A 26,925-nucleotide genomic window follows, 5' to 3' on the forward strand; every position below is an offset into this window, starting at 1 on the left:
TCAGAGAAACATGGGAAGACTACGATGAAATGATACAGAACAAAAAGACAAATGTACTCCAATATATGCAATAACTACAATGATATAAATAAAACCAATAGTAATATGTGGCAGTACTCAAAGACCTGAAAAGTAATGGTGCCCAACAGTTGAGAGTCAGTACTCTAGCACAGGGCCAACAGGGCTTTGACCTAGGGCTGTGGTTTGGGGAGAAAGGAAGGGAGGAGGGAAAGAAGCACCCTGGTACCCCACGAAGACCGCTGTCTCCATAGTCCACCTCCTGATCTTGCAGTGCTACAGAATACTCCTTTCAAGTGCGTGTATCCATGGTGGCACCATTCTCTGTGCCAAAAACAAACCAACAAAAGCCCTGATAAAAGCATTTGTTGTTGTTTAGTCGTTTCAGGCATGTTCAACTCTTTGTGACCCCACGGGAATTCTTTTAACAAAGATACTAGAGTGGTTTGTCATTTCCTTCTCCAGTTTACAGATCAGGAAATTGAGATAAACGGGGTTAAGTGACTTGCCCTGGGTCACACAGATGGTAAGTGGCTGAGGCTGCATGTGAACTCAGGTCTTCCTGACTCTAGCTCTAGTATTCTATCCACTGAGTAGTATACAATACTTCTCCTGACCATTATCTTGATCCCCTGACCAAGAACTAAGTTGTTAGCTTCTCCGGAGATCTCTGTTTAACATTTAACAAATATTTATTAAGTTCAAAGATATCAGATGGGTGTCAGAGATGCAAAAATAAAAACACAACAATTCATGCCATGAAAGAAGTTACTTTGCCATGGGCATATGCGTACAAAGGATTGGAGTCAGGAAGATGAATCTTTCTGAGTTCAAATCCAGCCTCACACTTACTAGCTGTGTGATCCTGGATGAGTTCTCTGTTTGCCTCTGTTTTCTCATCTGTAAAATGAGCTGAAGAGGAAAATGGCAAACTACTCTAGTATCTTTGTCAAATGAGGTCATGAAGAGTTGGATACAACTGAAACATGACTGAACCACAAGTGTCATGAGGGACATTATCAGTCCCTGACGTGGTCAGACCTTGATTTGGAAATATTAAAATGTGATTCATATGGTAGATGGATTGGAAAAGCGAAACTATGAAAGAAGGGAGACCCATTAGGAGGCAATAATAATAATAGTACAAGCAAGAGATGAAGTGACTCATAACAAATGTGGTAGCCACATGAGTGCTGAAAGGGGGACCAATGTGAGAGATATGCAGACAGAACTGACCAGACTTGTCAAAAGACTGACCCTGTGCAATGAGAAGCTAGAATTGAGGATAAGAGAGGTTATGAACCCAGCTGACTAGAAAGATACTGGCATCTTCAACAAAAATAGGGAACTTTGAGGAAGATATGGTTTTGACATGTTATGTTTGAGTTTCAAAGCTAGCTAATGATGGCAGGATGGCAACTTCACTGAAATAGAAGAGTGGTTTTAACACAACCCACCAAATGTTTTCCATTTGAAGCGTAAGAGCAGAGGGTGTCTAAATACCTCCACTAAACTGTGGCATGACCCAAAGGCATAACCAGTTGGAAAGTGGGAAGATGGTTCACATCCAATATTCCCTGGGATAGTCAGTGGTAGGGCTTGTCTCCAATTAGATCAGCCCCTTTATCCATTATAGCACAACTATGCCCCTGCTTGTGGCTGGTCCTCCTGGCTATGTAAGCTCCCAACTTCTCCCCTTGTACCCAGACATTAGCCCCTCAGGGAAGTCAGAAGTCTTTTGGGTCAGATAGCATCCACTTTAAGCTGCTGTTCAGGGGTCACTGAGAAAAACTCTGCCTCATTTCTACCTCTAACTTACCCTCAAATAAACTCATTCCTGCAGTGTGGAACCTGTTCCTGGTAGGCCTTCCTCTCTCCCCATTTTTGTTTTTGGTAGGACAAATTAAGAAACATTCATACATTATCTTTCCACCCAAACCTAACCTTCCTCTACACCTCACCATTTCTGTTCAACTCTTTCAGATACTCAACCTCCTTATTATCCTTGATACTGTACTCACCTGAAACTATTCTCTTCAAAATGACCATGATCTTTCAGTTGCCAAATCTAATGCCCATTTCTCAATCCTCATCCTTCTTGATCTCTTTGCACCATTTCCCACCACTAACATCTTCTCCTAGATGCGTATTCTTTCTTCTCTGAGTTGCTGAAAATGATAGGTGTCACCTATAAAAATTCTCATTAAGTTGTACACTTAAAACACTTGGAAGCAGAAGTTTTCTTACTTGTTTAGAAGTTTCCCAAAGAGTTTCAATGAATTTTAAATTAGGTTCTTCTGATTAGGTTGTAAGAGCAACTGATGGAAAACAGGAAAGACAGATATTTATTCGCTGAATTTTAACAAAACCTTTGCTTAATTAGTGGATGATTATCACAAGTGAGTAAACATAGCCAAGAATGCAATTCTTCCATTTGGAGGTAGGTATCTTTATGAGATATCTTTTCAACTATGATAAGCATTAAAACCAAGAAGAGAAATAAACTAAACTTACAACTAGATCTTCAGGTCACTGTATTACAAAGTGTTAAAGCCAATACTTTAAAAAACAATGAAACACTGTTTTTAATGAGATCATATTGCTCTCATGAAAATGTGATGATTAGTAATATTTTACAGAGGGCAAAATGAGTTTTTGTACCATTAAGGAAAATGTTATTTCCAAATTGTATTTTATCTTCATGTTATCCTTTTAAAAATTTTATGTAGCTTACCTAATGTGCATAATTATTAATATTGTAGCATATGTATATAATTTATAAATAAAAATGTACATATACATTTATAAAGAAATATACAAGGGGGAGGCAGAGCCAAGATGATGGAATGGTAGGAGGAAGTACAGTGAGCCCTGTTCCACAAACATCTCCAAACAAACCTGGAAAATGCACCAGACCAAATTCTGATGGAGAAATGCAAAAACATCCCAGTGAGTCATTTGTCCGGGCTGGTTTGGCATAGGGGGACAAACAAGAAGGGCTGTGGACATGGAACAGGGTGAACCAGGAGCACTAAAGCACCCAGGAAAAGGCTGTGCATCAGGGCAAGAAGAGGTCCCAGACTCTTAATGGGACAGTCCAAGCCTATATCAGTCATTATGACAGTACAGGTGCTAACTGACAGTTTTGTTGCCCAGTACCTACTTCTGGGTCATAGATCTAGAGAGAATGCCCAGGGGAATGGCACTGCAAGTAGAAAGACTCCAAGCTGCAAATGGAGAAAGTAGGAAGTTTAGAAGTCAGCAGCAGTGGCAAAAGTGATGTTGCTCAGTCTCCCAGGCAGAGCAGAATCTAACTGAAAGCACCCAGCCCAGACAGCAGAGGAATGATGAAGACAGGAAACTTGTACTAAAGGAAAGTCTACAATTCTGCCATTCTGACCAAAATGGCTTTGCAGAGGGTTGAATAGTGGAATCCAGGAGCATCTAGTCTTGCACAGACCCAGACTCAGGTCAGGAAAAATCAGAGCTCAGACTAGGTGAGGCAGCTGTCAGATTTTTTCCTGGATTGTAAACACTTTGGGAGCACTTAAAGATTGCAGGTCCTCATCCTGTCCATGAGACCCCAGAATAACGCAATATTCGCTATTCCAAGAAAGGAGCAACATGGCCAGCCTACACCTTCCCTCCAGAAATGTGGCAGAGTCTAGGCTTAACATCAAGTGTGCAATCAAGAAGTAAGCCAGAAGAATGGGTAAGCAAAAAAAGATATCCTGTCATAATGATCAATAATTATGGCAAAGACGCTCAAGACACAAACACAAAAGAGAACAGACCAGAAGAATCACAAGCAACTCCTCACTGCTTGGGCACAAACTCAACTGGAATTCCTGGAAAAGATGAAGCAAGAGTTTTTAAAAAGACTAAAAATATTTCTACAAATGGAATGAGAGAGGGCAAATAGGTGGGGCAGTGGACAGAGGACTGACCCTGGAGTTAGGAGGACCTGAGTTCAAATTCAGCCTCAGGGTCTTAATAGCTATGTGAACCCTGGGCAAGTCACTTCATCCCAACTGCCAATCAATCAATTAATCAATAAATGGAACGAAGACACTTGAGAAAAAGAAAGGAAAAAGAAATGAGAGTTATGGAAGAAAGAACTGGAAAGGGAATTAACAGCCTTACATAACAGGTACAAAACCTTACCCAAAAAACAAATTCTCTGAAAATTCAACTGGACAAATTAGAAGCCAATGACCCCATGATTAAATTAAAATGAAGTCAAAAGACTGGAAAAAAAAAACAGAAGAAAATGTAAAGTATCGCACAGCAAAAACAACTGATCTGAGCAACAGACTGAGAAGAAATAATTTAAGAATCATTGCACTATCTGAATACTATCACCAAAAAAAGAGCCTAGACAACGTAACTTAAGAAATCTTCAAAGAAAACCTCCCACATATCTTAGAACTAGAGGACAATGTAGAAAGAGAAAGAATCTACTAGTCATCCTGAAAGAAGCTGCAAAATGAAAACTTCCAGGAGAATCACAGCCATAATCCAGAGTTTCTATGTCAAAGAAAAAATGCTGTTAGCAGTCAGAAAGAAAGAAAGAATTCAAGTCCTGGAGGAACTACAGCCAAGATCATACACAATTTAGCAGCCACCACTCTAATGAAGCAGAGAACATATGATAGTCTATAATGCAAAAAAAAAAAAAATGAACTTACAACCAAGATAACTAACACAGAAAAACTGAATAAAATTCTATAGGGGGGAAAAAATGAACACTTAATGAAACAGAGGACTTTCAAGCATTCCTGATAAAAAAGATCAGAGCTGCATAGAAACTTTGAAATTCAAACACAGGAGTGGAGAAAAGCATAAGAAAGTAAACATGAGTGAACAAAAATGAAACATCAAGCAAGGATAAACTATTTTACATTCAAATATGGGGAAATGATATATGTCTCTCCTCTGAACCCTGTTATCATTAGTGTTCATGGAGAGACTCCAGATAAACTGGGAATGGTTCTGTTATGTCTTGATGATCTTAAGAAAAAAAATGGAAAGACAGAGAAAGAGGAATATACTGGAGGTTGGCAAGAGGGAGGATTAGGTAAAATAATTTTATATGATCATAGTGTACAAGAAGATATCCACATAAACAAGGAGAAGGGGAGAGGGGCTGACAGTTGAAACTCACTCTCATCTGAGCATGGGTACCCCCCCCCACACACACATTTATAGACTTGGGTACTGAAATACATTTCACTCAGCACAGAAATAGGAGGGAAAGTGGGAAAGACGGGAGGAAAAATTAGGTAGAAGGTAGTTTAAAGGGGGCAGCAAGTAGGTGATCCATTTGATAGAGTTCTCGGCTTGGAGTTAGAAAGACTCATCTTCCTGAGTTCAAATCTGGTCTCTAATACTTAGTAGCTATGTGACCCTGGGTAACTCACTTAATCCTGTTTGCCACAACTTCCTCATCTATAAAATGAGCTGGAGAAGGAAATAGCAAACCACTCCAGCATTTCTACCAAGAAAAGCCTAGATGGGGTCCCAGAGAGTCAAACACGACTGAAAAATGACTACTCAACAATGGGAAAAGTTAAAAGTCTTAAGCAAAGCAAACTTTAGAGGTGTACAAAAATATTTCCAGCCCTTTTGGAAATGGCAAAGAAGGGGTATCTAAGAAAGCACTCATAATTTGGGGAATGACTAAACAAGTTATAGTATACTATCGTACTGAATTCTTATCAGCATAATGATCAATCAGGATTTCAGAAAACTGATGAAGAAAAATGCACCTCCTATTAAAGAGGTGAAGGGCTCAAAATGCAGAATGGGGCAAATATTTTTTGGACATGGCCAATATGGAAATTTGTTTTGATTTACTATATATGTTTGTAATGGGGGAAAAATGTCAAATGAGCTAACTGAGGCAGTGCACTACCATCACTGGAGTCTTCCAGCACAAGCAAGGTTACAACTTTTCAGAGACCTAGTAGAGGATAATCCTGCTCAGGCACAAGTTGAACTAGATAATTTCTAAGGCATCTTCCAATACAGTTTCAGATTCATGCCTGACTAAGCTGATTTCCCCAATGAGGGGAGAGGAGTAGGGGAGTATTACTAAAAATAGCATTATGCATGTTTGTACCAGGTTTTGTTTTTCTTACTTTTTCAATGGGTGGGGAGGGGAAGGTGAGGGGGAAAGAATTGGGAACTGAAAATAAAATAAAATTGAATTAAAAAAAAAAGAAATATGGCTGGGAGGGTGTTCATACTAAACATTCTTACTGATGAGGGGGCCATCTCCAATCCTCCTGATCTATATATCTGGCCTCTGGATCCAGATGACTCAGGAGGAGAAAGTAAGGCTGGTAACCTTGTACAAGCCCTCCCTCACTTAAATCCAATTCACTTGCAAGTCAAGGAATCATCTTCTCGACTCAAGGTCTTCTCATGGACAAGCGACAACATTCTTACTGATGAAGTAAAAAAAAAAAAAAAAAAAAGATTGAAGACCACTGCTTTAGCGAATAATCAGCTTTGTCCTGTAGATGAGTAAACCTTTCTGAATGAATGACACATCAAAAGAATAACTAAGAGAAATAAATGACGCTTCTAACTCTGAAGTTAAATTCTACCTGGAGTATTTACTGTTGTTTGACCCTGGGCATTTATTTCAACTCCTTAAGCCTCAATTTTTAAAATAAAGGAGATGGGCACAGTGGCCTCAGAGGTCTCTCCCAAGCTCTAAATCACTGCCTGAGAGATTTTAAGGGAAAAGACGAGGGAAAGATATGCAAATAACACTAAGTATCTCCTTGTACAGAGGAGTTTAGGAAGGCTCTCCTAACCCCACCCTCTAAGGTAGTGCACATAGGAGTGGTTGTAATGGGAACACATCAGGTTTGGCTATCATTCATTTGGTTAAAGGAAACTGAAGAAGAACAAAAGGTCATCACACCAAAACAAGGCTTTGGTTCTTAGAGAAGATGGCTTCAAAATGTTCCCTCTCTGGTCCAAGTGGCAGGAAGCCCAAGCTAAGCTCTTGCTACATACAGCAGGCTTGAGAACTCCCTACCCCCTTTATCACAGCACACCATGACAAGTTCCTAGCTGCCGTCTCATGTTCCACAGGAAAACACCAGAGGCACCTCTGTTTCTACAGGCCACAGGCCATATACCACAGCATCTGTTGAATCACCAACCATTACCCATAAGTGGTTATGTAGGGTGGGGCCAAGACAAAGGTGCAGATGAGGGGAAGGGATAGAAGGGGGGGAATGGGCACTTATCACACATTTACTATATGCCAAGCACTGTGCAAAGCACTTTTTGCAAATACTGTCTCATTCAATCCTCAAGGCAACCCTGAGAGAAAGGTGCTATTATTATCCTGACTTTACAGTGAAGGAAACCAAGACAGAGGTTAAGAGACTTGCCCAGCTAAGCAAGTCTGGGGCTGGATTTTAACTCAGATCTTCCAGACTCCAGTTCCAGCACTCTATCTAATGCATCGCCTATTTGCCTAGGGAGTTTATAAGAGAATTTTTAAGGCATTCAAGGGTTTCTCCTATGCATGCTTCCATGTTTTAATCTGGAGGAAAATTGAGGTAGCTTTGCGGAACGTAGGGAAAATGGGGGATTCAAAAATACTTTGTTCTTAAATTCAAGTTATGCTGAGAGCCCAGCCCTTAAAGAAGGCATTCAGCAGCTGCTTTAATCAGTTATCAAATCTGAAATACAAAGACTAAGTATAGAGAAGCTAGGCCCCAGAGGGTCATCAGCAGTGACTCACACATGTCTTTTTCCCATGGCTGCACATAATGTATAAGCTATCACTCAACGCTCTGGCTTCCTTCTCCTGCAAGCTTCTGAATCATAGCCAGATCCCAGGACCCCCAAACACAGCTGTGACCTCCCTGGTCAAAGGTCAAATCAGTTTTCAGGGTTACTCTTCCACCCTCCCTGTAGCCATGTCCCCTTCTGGCCTCCCTCCCTTTCCCACCACCCAGGAATAGGTTAAAAGACCCCATGCTACTAAAAAGAGATTCTTCTGAGTCTAACTCAATTTGGGCAACTATTTCTCAGAGCAATATTGATGCTGGAGACTTCTGGATACAGAGATAAAGGGCAAAGCTTGCCTTTCCTCTCCTCTGAGAAACCCATTTCAGATACAATCACCTCCCTCTTATTTTTAGCTGTATGACCTTGAGCAAGTAGGTTTCTCTGGGCCTCAGTCTCTCCCTGTGAAAAATAAGGGGGTCTGGCTGGCTGGCATTCCTCAGGTCCCATGTGCTAAGGTCCCATCCAGACCTAGCAGACTATGGTTCTCAAAACTAACATTTGTCCACTTCAGGGAACCAGGTCACTGTCTCTGCTGGGAGAGGCCCCAGACTGGAAGAGCAGGTGAGGCTACAGGGCCAGAACCACATCAACAAAAACTATGTGGAAACTGTCCCTGCCCTGAAGGTGAGATCTGGCCCAGCTAGCCTGATGCTTAACATTGGCTAAAGTACTCAATGTGAGGAAAGGCACCAGTTCCCCAGGGTTGAGAGAGCTTCAAATATGGAAGCTGTAGGGCCATTAGCCCTTTAAGAACCTATAAAGGGATTAGGTCCAGGCTCCATCCACCTGCCCAAAGGCAGTGCTTTCCACAGCCTCATTGGCATTTGAATCTTTCTTAGTCCTACCACTTGACTGCTGGTCTGTGATCATGCCTCTTCCCTACTAGTCTATAGGAACAACACGTGGGGCCAGTCTTTTCTCTGGCTGTCCCTCAGACTTGGAAGGTTCTCCCTCCTCATCTCTGCACCCTGACTTTCTTCAAGTCATAGCTAAAATCCTGCCTTTCATGGAAAGTCTGGTCTGAACCCTTTCAGTTTAATTCCAGTGCCTTCCTTCTGTGGGTTATTTTCAATTTATCCTATTTATAGCTATTTGCATGTTGTCTCCCCCGTTAAACTGAGGACTCTTTGAGAGTAAGAACTGATTTTTTCGAAGGAAGGAAGGAAAGAGAAAAGAAGGAAGAAAAAAGAAAAATGAAAGAAAGAAAAAGAAAGCCCTTACAATAAGCACGCAAACTCAGCAAAACAAGTTCCTACATTGACCACTCCCCAAATGTATGTCTCTCACTCTATTTTAAGTCTCTGACCTCTCTGTTTTTAATTTGGCCCTCTGGAGTCATGGCTTATCATCACACTGATCAGAGTTCTAAAGTCTTTCAAGGTTGTTTTTCCTCTAAAATGCTGCTGTAATCATATAAATTGTCCCAGTTCTGCTCACTTTGCTCTGTATTAGTTTTTAGAGGTCTAGCTGGCACCAACCTTAAAAACTCTCTGATCCAACCGTGATTCCAAAGGACCAAGGAAAAAGAAGGCTACCCGCCTCCTGACCAAAGAGTGATAGACTAACTGGGCAGAACGAGACCCGCCTTTTGGATGTGGTCAATGCAGGAACTTGTTTTGTTTGGGTATTTGTATGTGCTACAAGGGTTTTGTTTGTCCTTTCTTCCCCCAAGGGAGGGGAGAGATGAGAGGAATAAACAAATGCTTCTTAACTGAAAATATATATTAAAAACTATATATAAACTATCTCATTTTACAAAGGGGAAAACTAAGATTAGGACGCTAACTTCCCAAAGGTAGCAAGTAGTAGAGACAAACAGAGTGCTGGCCCTGGAGTCAGGAAGTTCCAATTCAGTCTCAGACACTAGCTGGGTGACCTTGAGCAGTCACTTAACCTTTGTCTGCCTCCATTTCCTCCACTGTAAAATGAGGATAATAATAGCACCTACCCCCAAGGTTATGTGGATCAAATGAAATAACGTTTGTAAAGCACTTTCCACAGTGCCTGGTGCATAGAAGGAGCTTGACAAATACCTCTTTCTTTCCTCCCGTACCACACTGCTCTCTTCACCTGGTTTGTTCTCGGTAGTATGATCTCACTCTCTTCTGACAGTGCTGACTCTGTACTTGGCCTGTCTAGCTGAGTCCTGGCATCTAACCATCCTATCCCTTTGTTCCTCTATTCTGTAGAACTCTCTGGTACGTGACTTTTTGTTTAGGGCTCTCGTTTGTTGAATCATAGTTGTGGGCAACAGGCTTGCCAGAAGCAGCATAAGCCTCCCTACCTGGTCCCCATGAAACTCAGAGGCTCCTAACAACTGCCATTAACCCTGTGCATCCCACAGTTCTACCTCACCATTCCAACAGATGAGCAGCCTTTCTACAGAAGTCCAAAGTTGGGGAAAATAACAAGCTTGAGAGCATTTAGAGTCAGGCAAGCAGGATAGTTGGGGGATACAGTCATGTCATATAAAGGGCGGTAGGGATATTTTAACCTGGAAAAGAGAAGACTGGCAGACATGTTAACTCCCTGAAGAGCTGCCATGGGAAAAAGGGATAAGACTTCACTTTGCTTGGCCCCAGAAGGGCAGAACTGGGACTGTTGGGAAGAAGCTACATACACGGAAACAGACTCTGGTTTGCTATGAGGAGAAAACTTCCTAATATAAGAGCTGTCCAAAAGTGAATTAGCTGCCTCAGGAAGTAATGAATGTCCTGTCACTGAAAGTTTTCAAAAGGAAAGGTAAATGACCACTTGCCAAGGATGTTATAAATTGAGTTCCAGCTTTGGATAAAGGGTAGACTGACCATTCAGATCCCTTCCATTCTATATTTCTGTGATATTTTCCCCATGGGGAGAGGGGGAGGAATGACTCAAGTGTTTTACCTTCCATGCTGTGCATGTGTTCATCCTTAGGTTGCCAAAGAAGACCATGCCATCAGAGAAATGATGACATGACTTGCACGTGACTTTGTTTTGAGTGAGGAAGGGCTGTGCAGGTCACCATCCTCACTTCTCCTCCAGAGTCATCTGAATCCAGTGACCAGATATTCATCAGGATGACTGGAGATGACCCAGGATGAGGCAATTGGTGTTAAGCGATTGCCCAAGGTCACATAGCTAGTGAGTGTCAAGTGTCTGAGGTGAGATTTGAACTCAGGTCCTCCTAACTCCTGCACTGGTGCTCTATCCACTGCACCACCTAGCTGCCCCAACCTTCCATGCTGATAATGGATCAACCAGATAAAGGTGATAAGGTTAGCCACAGGCTCATGTCTCATCTCACCTGAGGATTGTCCATGTACCAGAGGAGGCAGTTAGCCTGGGTGTCCAGGATAAAGTATCTCCGTAGGAACTTGCCACTGGTCTCATTGTCCTCGATATCCAAGAACCCGCAAATTCGATTCTGCCGATCCACATAAGGCATTCCTGTGCTCTGCTCACATCACCCTGCAAGACAGAGGAACATTGAGGAAGGACAACCTCGTTAGGAAATTATTTAGGAACCTCTCTAGGATTTGGCTCAAGGCTAGAGAGGAGTATAACTAGGGTCCTCAATAACTTTCTTTTCCAAGGTATCAAAGTCTCCTCCTCAGCCAGCTCCCACAGATCTACCTCCACCCTGAGGGATCCCCATCATCAGCTTCAGTGACCAGAAAAACTTGTACAAATCTATATCAGGGTCATTGAGCAGGGCAATCCCTTCTCCAAAAAGAAGATAGTAATACAAAATCAAATCCTTGGGACCACATGGCAAGCATGCATTCCCGAGTTCTACTTCCCTCTACCAGTGCACCCTTACTAGTAGTACCTCCACCCAAGAAAGTTCTTATCTGAACAGGAGAGAGATTACCAGAAAGCCCCAATCCAAATAACTATCCTATATTATATTCCTTCTATACTATACCTCACCATGCCATACTATTCTGGAGTAGTATGGCCTTCTCCTCTGCTTTACTTCGATAAGAAAGAAGGACAACCATATTTTTGTTCCTTTGGAAGAATAGTTTACAGCAAGCATAGGATTAGTGGAAGGAGTGTTGGACCTGAACTTGGAATCAGGAGATCTGAATTCAAAACCTCTCTCCAACACTTACTAGCTAACTGTGTGACTTTGGACATGTCACTTATCTGCAGCATCAGTTTCCTCACCTGCAAAATGAAAAAGTTGGAATATCTTTCCAGTCTTATTGTACATCATTTCACCTTATGAAATCTGCAGCCTAGTCAAACAAGCCTCTTGTCTTTTCTTCCCTCTCTCTTCCACAAATGATCCTCCATCTCCTGTCTTTATACTGGCCATACTCCTTATTTAACTATTTTGTATGTATTTGTATTTATTAATTTTGTTTTTATGCTATTTGTATATATATATATATATGTACTCATATACATAAATATGTATTACATAAAATATGTTCCATATATTTCAAATGTCCTTATTGTACATTAGAATTTAAGTTCATTTTGAGAAGGGATTTTCATTGCTTTTCCTTGTATCCCCAATACCTAGCCCAGTGCATGGCATATAGTAGGCATTTAATATTTGTTAAGGGACTGAAGGTCCTTTCTAGATCTAAATAGTCTAATTATGTTACCAGAAACCCCATTCTAGACCCAGAATCACAGTAATGATGTTCTGAATTAGTCAAAAGAGGAGGCCCACCTCATCACCCATCCTGGGGTGAGATGTGCAGGGGGCAAGTTTCTAAGCCTTCCTCTTCTCACCCTGCCAGAAAAACTGAGTTGGTCCAGACCTAAGATGCCATCTGGGACATTCTGCTGTACTTGAACAACATTCTACCTGGAACATTGGAACTATGACTTCTACTGGCCTCTCCCCTATCACAGGACTCCTTTTCTATGCAACTACAGGCAAATCTCTTAATCTCTTGGTCTCAGTTTCCTCATCTGCAAAATGAGGAGGTTGGACCAGCCAACCAGAAGATTGGGACCTTCAGGTTCCCCATTCTCTGTCACTCCATTTTCCTGCAAACAAACTACTTATCCTTATCACCTCCTCCCAGACTGTTATCTCTACACACTTCTTCCTCTACTCCCACTTCCCCTGCCAGCGCTTCTAACAAACTCCTCTTAAGAGCCCTTCGAAACCCCCTTTTTAAAAACTTTTATTGTTGCTTCTTGTTTTTACATCATAATCATTTCCAGTGAGACCTCCCCATAAAGTGAGCCTTCCCTTGCAATAAAGAAAACCAGTGAAGGAAAGCCAGTGAAATGACACAGTGCCTGTACATGAGAGTGTACACAATGTTCCACACCCATAGTCCCCCAACTCTCCAAGAAAAGGGAGGAAGTATATTGCAACAACTCTTCTCCAGGACCAAGATTGGTCGTTATAGTACACACACACGCACACACACACACACACACACACACACACACACACACACACACAGCCTTCTGCTTGTTTGGGTGTTCTTTGTCTTTACATTATTGCGGTCATTGTGTATATTGTTCTCTTAGTTCTGCTTATTTTATTTTACTGCAGCTCATAGAAGACTTCCTATATTTCTTTGAATTCCTCACATGGTACAGTACAAAGAGATCTGGCTCTGGAGTCAGAGGACCTGGATTAAGATCTTACCTCTAAAACTTACTACTGGAGTGAGCTTGGGCAAGTCACTACACATTGGTGGACCTCAGTTTCTTTCCCTGTAAAATGAGGAAGATGGTCTACATGGGCTTTAAGTCCCTTCCACCTCTTAATCTATGACTCTCTGATCACCATTTCTTATGGCACAATAACCTAAAAAATTCACATATCTCAGTTTTTTCAGATTTTTCCAATTGACAGACACCTTCTTTGTTCCTCATTTTCTACTATCCTATAAAATGCTATTATAATCTTCTTCTTTCTTTACATAAACAAATTTGCTTACATCTTCTAACTTTTCCAATATTCTTGAATAAAATGAAATCTGATTTTGCCCTAATACTCCATTCCTTAAAATTCTCTCCAGTATAAGTTATTTCTCCTATATCCTCTAAGTTACAGGGCATCCACATGCCTTTTGCTCCTCCGCTGACATTACCGCTTTTCTTTCATCAAAACTCTTCTTCCTCAAAGTCCATGAAATCAGACTATAGCTTTTTTCCTTTCAATTTCTCTAGCTGTCTCTGTCTCCCCTTCTCTGTCTCTCTGTTTCACTCTCTCCTGCTTAGCAGTGAATTAGTTAATTCATTGTCTAATCATTGCCCAGGTTGTTGTGTTTGTCCTTCATTCTCAAAGAGGACCATGACATCAAGATGATGACATGACTTGCAGTTGACTTTGATTTAAGTGAGGGAGGGCTATGCAAGGTCACCAACCTCACTTTCTTCTCCTGAGCCATCTGGATCCTGTGACCAGATATTCATCAGGACAACTGGAGATGGCCCAGGATGCAATGTGCAACCCTGACCATTTTAGTCTAAAGTCTTATCACATTCTTACTTTGCGTGAGATACACCCATTCAATGAATAGTTGATAATAATAATCTCATCTCTTACTTTTCTGTGACTTAGACATACATTTCTCAGTTCCCTTCCTTATGACCTAAACACTACAGTGTCTGTACCCACTCTCCTCTTTCCTGTCAGTAGAAGAGATGTTCATCTCCTTGCCAAGGCTAAAATGGTATCCTTCCACCTAGGCTTGGATTCTATCCCTTCCTAACCCATCTGGAACCTTACTGATTCCAGCAAGATTCTTGTTGGAATCTTTCTCTCTCTTGAATCTTCCATTTCTTCTTATCCATTGGCTCCTTCCCTTTTGCCTAAAATAATGCTCAGACTTCCTCTCTCCTACAAATCCAAAACAAAACACTCCCCAACCATGGTGCCCTTTCTTGCCTCCCCTTCATTCCTATACTTTTTAAAAGAAAAGAATACCCAATATACAGGTGATACCTTCACTTCCTCATCTTCTCTGAAGCAATATCTCCCGCCCCCACACCATTTTGTTCTTTCTTCTGATGAGTAACACAGGCTGTCAGAACAGTGTAGTTCAGACAGAAATCTAAGAATAGAACAGCTCATGAACCTCAATGGTAGCTCAATTAGTCCAGGATCAGCACCCAATTACCTCCAGCTTCCCAAAGCACACGAAGAGCAGTGGAAATCCCTCCATGGGAACATCACTCTCCAGGGCACAGAGAAGGTAAGACACTCTCAGTGACAAGCACCTTTCAGGTAGGCATACATGATTACATTGTAAGGAATGAAGGACCAAACTACCAATCACTGCAGAGTAGGATTCCTCAGCTAGCTAGAGCCTACAAAGGCAAACTCTTGATCTACTCCCCCCTAGTTGTACCCTCTGAAAAAACCCTTGGAGAGCTGGCTGGGGGAAAGGGGGGAGGTAGTATAATAATAACCAGCAAGCAGTGGGGCTGCTTGCTCTATTATCAAGAGGACAGAGCTATCACCTTGCCTAAGCAGTCCTTGGCAACTACATCTGGGCCAAGGGTGGTCCCCTTTTGTTGCATCCAGGCGCCTGGGCCACCCATGTAAGGTGACATGGTTTCAATACCACCTACTCCTTAAGTCCTTAAAATCTGGCTTCTAGTCCTACCATTCCACTAAACTTCTCTGAAGACAACAGTGACCTTATTGCTAAGTCCAATGGCCTTTGATTTCAATTCAACAAGCTTTTATTAAACACATATTATGGACATGGCTCTGTCCTAGGCATCAGGGATACAATGATAAAATCCCCAAATAGTTTCTGCCCTCAAGAAGCTTTCATGGAAACACAACCATACATACATAAATAAATAGAAAGCATCACTGGTGTAAGGGGGGGTGGGGGGGAGGAGGGATAGGTACTAACAACTGGGGATTAAGAAAGGATTAATATAGGAACTAGCATCTGTCCTGAGTATGGTGTCCAGGTCACTTCATCCTTGATTCAATGAATCCTTATTAAGCATCTACTATTCATTCTTTCATCACTGTGCTAGGCACTGGAGAAGATGCAAAATTTAAATAAGACATAGTCCCTCCTTGTGATTATAGTCTACTGGGTACCATAAATATGGATAAATAATAATACACCAAATTCAGATACAGTGTTAAGTGCTTTACAGATATTAGAATATTATCTCATTTGATCCTAAGGGGACATTCATTATTGATGGGAGTGTACAGGAGGGGAAGAGCAGAGAAAGGCTCCTGTGGTAAATGGCATTTGAATTAGGATTTAAAGAATAGGTAGGAATTCAAAGTAGGGTGGAGATAGTTTGGGGAGGATGGTTCCAGGGGAGGAATTTCTGTTGAATTCTAGTGTATCCTTTAAATCCCAGTTCTATTGCCAGCTCCCATTGGGAAAAGCAAAAGTATGGAAGCAGAAATGTATGAGGTATGTGTACGGGGAATGGCAAGTAGCCCAGTTTGGTGGCAGCATAGAGCATACAGAGGTATTTCAGAGGTAACGTTGTCAAAAGTTAGTGACTAATGAGATACAAGAAGTGTGTATGGGAAAAATCAAAGGTAACACCAAGGTTTCAAATACAGAAAGCTGTGAAAAAATAGTGGTCCCCCTGACAGAAATAGTGAAGTCAAAAGCAGCTGCAAGTTGGAGGGATAAAGATAATGAGTTTGGCTTGGGACTCATTGAACTTGAGGTGCTAGCAAAGTCCTGTATTTAGCCTGGCTTCTATTATGCTATTATACTGTCCTCCCTTGCTTCATCTATACTGTGGTGACCCCGGCTTCCATTTCCTTTATTGATTCCTCTTTCTCCTCTCATCTCCTTACCTTATTGTTGTTGCTCAGTCATTTTCAGTCATATTATGGAATTTTCTTGGCAAAGATACTGGAGTGGTTTATCATTTCCTTCTCCAGCTCTTATTACAGATGAAGAAACCAAGGCAAATAGGGTTAAGTGACTTGCCCAGGATCACACAGCTAGTAAGTGTCTAAGGAAAGATTTTAACTTGGGTAGATGAGTCTTCCTGACTTACAATTATTTTTATTATCCATTTACTATCCATTGTGCCAACTAGTTGCCACCTTAACTTAAGTGTACCCTAAATCTCTTTTCCTTCTGTACCCTCACCCTTTTTGATCTTACCCACTTTTACAACTTTTCCTCTATGCAAGTAACTCCAAAATCTTTATTTTAAGCTCCTACGTCTCTCTAGAGTTCCTGACCATATTTCCAACTGTCATCAGGTCAATTCAAGCTGGACATTCATTCCTCTAGTCCCAAACACTTACACTCAATGTATCCAAAACTAAGATTATTAACTTTCCTCTCAAATATCTTTTCCTCCTTCTTCCTTCCCTAAGTCACTCCAAGGTAGAGGTCTAGAACCCCTCTGATAAGGGAAATAGAGCTTTCCTCAAGGAGAGGGGAAGAAAGGTGGGAGAGCTGATCCTACAAACCTCACTCCTATGTAGTTTCCTTAGGAGACTAATTCATTAATTCAGGTGAAGGTGGGAAAAAGCCATCACCTTCCCCCTTTCTGTCTCTAAAATAGATATGTTTCATCAAAGAATTTAGAGCTAGAAAGAAGCTTAGGCATCCTCTAATCCAGGGCCCTGGTCACATGTTACTGAATAATAGGGCTCAGATTTAAACCCAAATCTCCTAATTCTAAATGTAGCACTCTTTCCTCATATTTTCTCATGCTGGTGTTATTCTCCTATCCTAGAAGCTTCAATGACTCCCCGATTCCCTGTGAAATAAAAGCCAAATTCCTCAGCCTGGCATTCAGAGCTTTCTATAATCTGGTTCCAATCCACCCATGCAGGCTTCCCTAGTGTTATTCCTCTTCAGGATCCATTTAAGCTAGCCTGTTTATCATCCCATGACTTAATTAGCCCACATTTTCTTTAATACCTCAGTACCCTTACTCTGCACATTCTCTGTACATAAAAATGCCTGAATAACCTTCCTCAACAGACTCTTCCTGTTAAAATTTAACCCCCTCTTTTCAAAACTAGTTCCAAGGAAAACTTCCCCATGAAGCTTTCCTTGACACTCCCTTAACCCAACCCAATCAGAAAGAATGTCTCCCCAGGATAAACTCTCATGGCACTTTGTGTTTACCCTTCATCTATCAATCTATCAACAAGCCTTTATTAAGCCAGGACTATATGCCAGGCTTTAATGAGCAAAGTTTGTTCCACTGGAATTACTGTCATGGATGGACACATCACCTTTACCATACCGTAAAGTCTAGATCGAGGGTAGGGAACCTGAGGAGGCCTCAAGGTCACTCTAGGTCCTCAAGTGCAGCACTTTGACTGAATCCAAACCTCACAAAACAAATCTTTTTATTAAGGATATCAAAGGCAGCATTCGAACACAGGACTCATTCTCTACACTGCATGCCCCTTTCTATAGTTTATACAGATTAAACACTTAACATTTGTTGGATAATACTAGATGATAATATTTATATATCACTTTAAGGCTTGCAAAGTGACTTACATGTTATTTTGCAATAACAGTGGCTAGCATTTATTAGTGCCTCCTATGTGCTAAGTCACCATGCTAAGTGCTTTAACAATTATTATCTCATTTGATCCTCACAACTCTCAGAGGCAGGTGCAATTAACTGTCCCCATTTTTACTGTAGAAAAACTGAGACAGATAGTATTTAAGTGACTTGCCCAGGGTCATGCAGCTAGTAAGTGCCTGAGGTCAGAATTCAACCCAGGTGTTCCTATTCACTGGACCACCCTTGCTGCCTCACAATGGCTCCGTGAGGCCGTATCCCTATTTTACAGGGGAAACTGAGGCTGATGCAGATTAAGTGTTAAGCCCTACATCACACAAAAAATGTCTAAGACAGAATTCCTGGTCTCCAAGTCCAGAGCACTCACGGCACTTCCGAATAGAGTTCTTGATGTATTAGAATAATGTCAGAGAGAGCTCAGTCCTTCAGAGACAGACTCCACTTGGTATCATTTCTCTCTGAGTAGAGCCTGAGCACAACCCAGGAGATCAATCCTTCTCATTTTTGCAGGAGGACTTCGGCCCACATGGGCTTTTAGTCAGCAGAAAAAAAAAAGTTAATGTGAAGCAAGGAGCCTGACTCACTCTCAGTCAGTAAGTGACTACCCAACACAAGCAGAGAAACTATAAGAACACACCATCAGTCTAATCAGCCCTGGGAGGGATGACCTCCATAAGGTGATGAGATAAATCCCTAGGGGGCCAGATGGTTCCCACAGGTAACATGTCTGTTAATGGCATCATCATCCTCCCAACAGCCCAGGCTGTGCCATCATCAATGTATCCTTTGGCCTCACAGCCCACCTCCATCCAACCAATTGCCAAGTCCTGGAAAGGCAGAGTAGGACAGTGGAACAAATGCTAGGCCTGGAGTCCTGAAAACTAAATGGGGCCCCCAGCTCAGACAATTACATGCTGTGCAACCATGGATAACCTCTCTGGGTCTCTGGATCTTTATTGGTAAAATGAGGAAGTTGGACTATATGGTCTCAATGTCCCTTCCAGCCCTAGATTCTATGACCTTAAAGGGAGATAGATGATAGATGAGAGAGAGAGAGAGAGAGAGAGAGAGAGAGAGAGAGAGAGAGAGGGATGGATGGGCAGATAGAGAGACGGACAGACAGACATAGGTAGACAGACAGGTAGATAGATAGACAGACAGATAGGTAGATAGGCAGATGGGCATATAGCTAGATAGGCAGACAGACAGGCAGGCCGACAGACACAGACAGATAGACAGAAAGACAAACAGACAGATAGATGGATAGATAGATAGAAATAGGAAGTATTATTATCCCTACCCAAAGTGCAGGCCATCCCACAAATGCTTAGCTCTAGCTGAACCCTGGCCACTCTGATTCAGCCCTGCAGTATTAGGAGGCTGCTTTTGGGAAAGTCCCTGAGGAGACACAGATCAGCCCTGCCCAGCTCCCTAACAAGGCCAAGCCCCACTTCTCCTGGCACCAGATTCAGAAGAACAAATGACTGAGTAAGGGGAGAGAAGCCAGAACCACCCCAGGGAGAGGGCACAAAAGAGAATGTTAGTAGTACATGGGAAAGGAGGAGGGGGAGGCAGAGGAGAAAGGAGCAGAAGGAAGAGGAGGTACAGAAAGATGGAGGAAGAGAGGAAGGAAAGGGAGAAGACAACAGAGGAGGAATGAGGGTCCTTTGCACGGGGGTAAGATCACCAGGTTTAATGATACCTGTAGCACCTGCTGAAGCTCCCCTGGACTCTCAGGCCATCCTTCAGCAGATTTTTTTTCTAGGTCCAAATTTGCACAAGAGGGGCTGGTGAATGGGTCTCTCTGGGACTCAGGAAAGGGAAGGAAGTGGAGGCAGGTCCAGGGCACTGCCAAAAGTAGGGAACAGCTGCTGCTCAGAAGGAACTGAAGTCTCTTCCCCTGAATTGAAACTGGGAGTCTTCCAGCAAGAGAGATAAGGAGATGGGGAAGTAGAGAAGGGGGAGGGGTGGAGAGACAGAGATCTGAGAGAAAGGTCTGCGGCTGCTCTGCAATAAAAAAGCTGGAAAAAAATATAAGAGAAAACTAGACAGGTTCTGACAACCTCAGCTCTTGGGGCTACAGGTGCCACATTAGACTCCTCCTCACCAAGGATGAGAGAAAGTCAGTGCAGGACAACCTCTACACAGCAGTCTGGCACATTCCCATGATGCCTGGTGATTAAGGCCAAACTACCCAAAGGCCAAAGGTTCCACAAACCCTTTGGAAAAAAGTCTGAAGAGTGTGACATCATCCCACAGGAGGCTGGGCAAATGCCCTTTGGGAGGAAAGGCCCAGAGTACCCATAATGCCTCATTTAACTTCCATTTTTAAACAAATTCACTTTGTAAGCCTGACTGGATGGATTAATTTCTCTCTTGTTCTCCAATCAGGGGTCAGAGAAAGTGAATTTCTTTTCCTCTCAAAAAAGATAAGGGTTCTTATTCACTAGGCTCCATTGTAGGCGAGTGAGGTCCACCAAAAGCACATGTGATTCTACTCTCAATTTCCTCCCCTCCTCAGAAAAAAAAACAAAAAACTGTTCAATTATTTGAGCATCCCTAGATGCAGCTGAATCATAAAACTCACTTGAGATGTGGGAGCTGGGGGTGAGGGGAGAAGGCATGGTTCTTTTGCAGAAAGAGAACTTAATGGGGAACAGGGGGATAGGGCTGTGTATTTGACCAAGCAATGGAGCCAGGACATGCTGCTCAGCAGGCTTCATAATGAACAAATTTGGGGTCCCAAGGCCCTTGTTAAGATTCTGTTACATGCAATTTTTAAAATGTTGCAAAATTACAAGAAACAAGCTTGACCCCAATGAAGAAATATGAAAGTTCACTTCCCCCAATTCCTTTGCAGAGGAGGGAGGTTCATGGGCATGGAATATTGCATTTGAAGTCTGTTATTTTTAGTATGTATGTATTGATCTTCTTTTATCAATCAAATTATTAAGCACCTACTGTGTGCCAGGTCCTGTGCTAAGCAGTGGAGATACAAAAAGAGGCAAAAGACAATCCTTGCCCTCAAGAAGTTCACAATCTAATGGGAGAAACAACATGTAAACAAATGTATACGAAGCAGGTTATATATAAGATAAAACAGCAAACAACAACAGAGGGGAAAGCACTGAAATTAAGAGGGGCTGGGAAGAAGTCAGGGAGATCAGTAGTCAGAACAGAGGAGGGAGAACATTGAAGGCATGGAGGTCAACCAGAAAAAATGCCTGGAGTCAAGAGATAGAGTGTCTTGTTCATAGAACCAGCCAGGAGGACAATGCCACTAGACTGAAGATCATCAGTCAGGGAATAAAATATAAAAAGACTGGAAAGGTCAGAGGAGGCTAGGATGTGAAAGGCTTTAAGGCCAAACAGAGCATTTTGTATTTGCTCCTGAAGTCAAAAGGAAGCCAGTGGGGTTTACTAAGTGGAGAGGGTAACATGACTGGACCTTCAGTTTAGGACAATCACTTTCATGGTTGAACGGAGGATGGATCAGAATGAGGAGAAATAGGAGGCAGGCTGACCCAGTGGAAGACCATAACAATCCAGGGGTGAGGTGATGAGGGCCTGTACCAGAAGAGTGACAGTATTAAAGGAGAGAAGGAGGCATATTTGAGAGATGTAGCAAAAGTGAAATTGACAGGCCTTGGCAACAGCTTGGATATGGCAGTGGAAGATAGGAATTGAAGATGGTTCCTAAACTGAGACCCTGGGTGACAGGAAAGATGGTGTTGCCTTCTGTAATAACAGGGAAGGTAAGAGGGAAGAGGGTTTAGGGGGAAAGACAACGAGTTCTGTTTTGGACTGATTGCGTTTAAAATGTCTAGTGAGCACTCAGTTTGAGTTATCTGAAAGGTAGCTGGAGATGGGAAGTTGGAGGTCAGAAGAAAGATTGGGGCAGGAAAAGTAGTTTTGAGAATCATCAACAGAGCTGGATTCATGGGAGCTGATGAGATCACCAATGAAGAAATATAGAGGAGAAGAAAAGAGGGCCCAGGATAGACTACTGAGGGACAGCTTTAGTTACAGGGTATCATCTGGAGGCAGATCCAGCAAAGGAGACAGAAGAAGCAGTCTGAGAGGTAGGGGAGAACCGGGAGAGTGTCTCCCCCAAAAAAACACTTCTAAAGGAGAGAACATCAAGGAAGAGAGAGAGAGATCAACAGTGCTCAGGAAGATCAGGGCGAATGAAGAGTGAGATAAGACCATTGGATTTAGCAAGAAAGAGCTCATTAGCAACTTTGGAGAGAGCAGTTTCAGTGAAATGATAAGATTGGAAGCCAGATTTGCTCATGTTTTTTTCTCTTACTCTTTTTTATTTTTCTTTTTAAATAGAAATAAGAGATATGGCTCTCTGGGACAAGGGCTTCAAAGGGAAATTTAGGGTATATTAAAAACAAAAGCGATCAATAAAAACATTTTTTAAAATATTCTGTTGTGTATCACCAAAAGAAGTTCCCTGAAAGACATCCATATTGGGATTAGGGTATAGAGAGTAGGAGTGAATTCACTCAGCTGGTGCCTAGACTATATAAGGGCATCCCTACCATCTGTCTGCTCTTGGTTCATTCTAGTTGACACTTTATCACCTTGGCCTCTGAGTAATTAAAAGAGAGTGACAGATTTTTTAAAAATCTGTCACCCTGCCCTCTCAACTTGTTATCCTTTCCCAAACCCTTGTCTAGTTCCTGGGGTGGGAGTGGGGGTGGGAGTAGGATGGGACAGGGCAGAATACTTCCAAACTCTCTTCTAGTTATCATAGTATTTGGTATAAACTGGGATTGGATGGGAGGAACTAAGAAAAGTATCCTGACCCTTAGGGTTAGAAGAAACCTAGGACACTAATATACACATTTATACCATAAAATCCCCTATTGGCATGCAAGCAATAATATGGGACTGCCCCCATTCCATATATCCCAGTCTGTTCTGTGACTACTTTTCCTACTCCAAAAAGCCCCAGTCTTAATTTTATTTAAACACACTATCATCTTTAAAACAATTTAGGGTATATGCATAGGAGGGAAGAAGTTAGTAAAGTTGGAATCAAACCTCAAGATCTACTCTATGCAAAGCCCCTTTATAACTGGCCTTTCATACATATAGTTCTAACCAATTCTCTGCTCAAAAATCTTAAGGGGCTCCCTATCACCTACCAAGTAAACACCCAACTTCTTTGCCTGACATGGAAAGTCCTCCACAATCTAGTCCTGCTCAGTCTTTTCAGTCTCTCTCCTATCGCTCCCCTGTGCTCATTCTACTCTCCAGCCAAACTGGATTCCTCTTAAGATAACCAGCTATCAAAAAAACGTAGAATAAGATGACACTATAGTGATCATCTGATCCAATCACCTCATTTTATAGATCAGAAAATTGAGACCTGGAGAGCTAAAATGATTTATCTGTGGTCATTCAGGAAGTAAACAGTAGAGCAGGGATTTGAACCCAAAGTTTATTTGAACTCCAAATTGAGGACTTTCCTACCTCTAAAACTGGAATTTCCTTTTTCCCTTCATTTATTGAATTCTTACTCATCTATTAGTTATTATGGTTTAGTCATTTCAGTTGTGTCCGACTTTTTGGGACCCCATTTGGGGTGGTCTTGGCAGAGACACTGGAGTGATTTGCCATTTCTTTCTCCAGCTCATTTTACAGATGAGGAGACTAAGGCAAACAGGGCTAAGTGACTTGCCCAGGGTCACATAGCTATGTCTGAGGCCAGATTTGAACTCATATCTTCCTGACTCCAGGTTAGTATTCTTTCCACCATGCCACCTAGCTATCCTATCTCCTCTTTGAAACTTTTCACCATCTTCAGTTTCAATCTTCTCTATTAGACTTCACACACCTTGTTTTCTCTCTAATGAACTTACCATATAGCACTCGGTATTATTTGTTACCTATGTGTGTATCTTATCAACCTACCCAACCAGCTCCATGAAGGGAGGACATCCCTCCCAACCTAAAATAAGTGTTCTGTACAAAAGAGAACTTAATAGATGTTTGTTGATTGAAAAGAAAAAATAATTTAGCATCTAGTATAACAAGAGAAACTCTCACTCTAAGTTTAAAGATCCACTATTACATGCAAACATTTTCATTCTTTCTTCCCCTAATCCACACTTAAAATTCTAACCACCAAGTCTGTACAATCTATCTAGACACATCCTAGACATTCTCTATGTAAGACATTTAAAATCTCATTATTTCCAGGCATCCTCCCTCATTGGTATAATTCAAGGGGCACTCTAAAGATACCTATTCCCAAACACCTTTCACACTTAAATAAGCATGGTGCCTTCACCCACCACATATGTCTTCTGCCATTGATAGACTGGAAAGAGCATCGGCTCAGAGTCAAGGTTAAGCTTGGAGTCCCGGTTCCGCTCTTAAATAGCTATGAGACCAGAGGCAAGTCGTCTCCCTTTTCTGGGCCACTTTCCACATTTGTAAAATGAGACAGTTGGATCAGAGGTATCAAACGCTCTATCGGCAGCAATACTGTCATGTAACTGGGAAATGTTTAACAAAATAAAAATATCATACAGTAGAGATAACGTTAATCAGTGGTTTTCTAAGTTTCTATTTGTGTTTGATACCCCTGGACCAGATAATCTCTAAGGTCTCTCCCAGTTCTCACATCCCATGATTCCATAATTCTTTGAATAATCCACATACCTATAGAAGTCAAATTTTTTTCCCAGTTAATGCCTTAAAGACTGAATAACCTAAGAGAATTCAATCTCAAATAAGTGGGAGAGTAAGGAATAAACACCAGATAGATGAGCATTATTTCACAAGGAAGATGTTTTTTCTTTCTGTTCTTGCTATAACATCTCAGTAAATAGTTCAGTGGGTTAGTGGAAGGAATGCTGGTCTTGGAGCCAGGAGGCCTACCTACCTGGGTTGGAGTCCCAGCTCTACCACTTACTAAAGCCTGTATCTAGACAGTCTTCAGAGGAGTTTGCTGCTTTCTATTGCTATAAACCACCTCTTTTGGGGGCTATGGAACCTTGGACAAGTCTCATGACCTCTCTGAGTCGCGGTTTCACATGTAGAATAGGGACAACAATTTGGACTATCTACCTTACAAGGCTCTTGTGAGGAAAGTACTTAAACGTGAGCTATTTTTATTATAGGGTGCCAGGGCACTGAAAAGAAAAGTAGGAAGCCTGCCAAAGGCAAAATTCACCTCTGTCACAATCTGGCTGAGGGCTGGCCTTGCAGATGAGCCTTTATTTCTCAACCTCTTCCTGAACATTGAAAAAGCAAAACATAAACAATGAGCCATGTCTAAGTTAAAGCTCTCTCTAGACTCTTGGGCTTGGCAGCTTTCAGTCCAGTAAATGCCATCCCCTCAATAGCACAAGTTCCCAAGCAGCCTGGAGAGTGTAGGAGCTCCCACAAAGTTTTTTTATCTCGACAGCCTTCAGAGCAGGCCACGTATATAGTTTGAGGTTTGCTGCTTCCTACAATGTGCGTAGTACTGAGGAAGGTACAAGATATTAGTCACTGAGGGAGGTACAAAATTTAGATAAGAAAATGGCCCTGCCCTCATGAACCTTACAGTCTGGTCCAGTGATTTTCAAATTATGTTCCAGGGACTAATTGCAGTCCCCAGAACCTTTCAGGGGTTTGCAGAAGTCAAAATATTTTCATAATAATACTAAGATATTTTAATGCCTTATAGTGTAAATCACAATAGATAAAAATCTGTATCAACCAAAGTTCTTTGGGGGAGGGTATTCAACAATTCTTAAGATTGTAAAGGGGTCCTGAGACCAAAAAGAGGTACTAAACAGGACTCTGTGAGATCCTGGACACTAACCAGGGGAAATTGGAGATGGTTTGAGGGACGATTTGGCCTTTGCATGCAAGATGAGTTTCAAAGGAAGAAAGAGGAAACTGGAGTCAGAGGAGGTGATTTTGAGTCTCTGCTCTGCCATTATTAGCTGTGTGACTTTGGGTAGGTTCTTACCTCTTTAGGGACCTTTGTTCTTCACCTGAAAACTAGTTGATATTTAAGGCACCTTCCAATGCCAAGAGTCTATGATTCTAGGAATTCAACAAGGGGAGAGAGAGGAAAAGGACATTCTAAGCGGCGTGAGCAAAATGCCTAGATGTTCATCTCCACATTCCTGAAAAGATGTTCAAGCCTCTGGACTCAGAGATACCCTGTGACTTGGCAAAGATGAAGAAAGGAGGCCCTGAGGTGCTAGGGACACCAAGGATGGCCCTCTGCACTATTTCCTTTCTAGGGGACCAGGCATTAGATTTGGAAACTCAACAGATAGAAATATAAGTAATTAATGGAAACCAGAACTATCTCTACCATCAATAAAGTGGGGGTAGTTTACACACTCCAGTTCTCTGCTATAGCACCCTGGATTATCAGAGCCTAATTTAAGGAGGCAGAGAATAACAGAAGAAGCTTACATTTCTATATAACTTTAAGGTTTGCCTGGGTGCCCTGTAAGGAAAGTAATGCAAATATTCTCATTTTATGGATGAAGAAACTAAGGTTCAGAGAATGTGAGTACTAGGCCAAAGTCATACAGCTAAGAAGTATCAGGCTTGGAAACTGTAAAATTTCTGGAAGGGAGAAAGTAGCAAACAGTAAAA

General features: G+C 41.9%; 1 protein-coding gene across 2 annotated transcripts in view; it reads right to left on the bottom strand.

The window, feature by feature from the left end:
* The window catches only part of PLEKHA2 (pleckstrin homology domain containing A2), a 128,313-nt gene that overhangs the window by 88,008 nt on the left and 13,380 nt on the right, over positions 1-26,925 (bottom strand). The window contains exons 1-2 of one of the 2 annotated variants that reach the window (XM_072635136.1): positions 20,006-20,393; positions 11,123-11,286 (exon numbers count right to left, since the gene is read on the bottom strand). In XM_072635136.1, the coding sequence (XP_072491237.1) occupies positions 11,123-11,263 (141 nt within the window). In that variant the 5' untranslated portion in view covers positions 11,264-11,286; positions 20,006-20,393. Of the gene's footprint in view, positions 1-11,122; positions 11,287-20,005; positions 20,394-26,925 lie in introns of those variants that run through there. The other variant, XM_072635135.1, reaches the window with a different exon arrangement.

The sequence above is a fragment of the Notamacropus eugenii genome, chromosome 1, assembly GCF_028372415.1.
Source record: "Notamacropus eugenii isolate mMacEug1 chromosome 1, mMacEug1.pri_v2, whole genome shotgun sequence".
NCBI classification, from domain to species: domain Eukaryota; kingdom Metazoa; phylum Chordata; class Mammalia; order Diprotodontia; family Macropodidae; genus Notamacropus; species Notamacropus eugenii.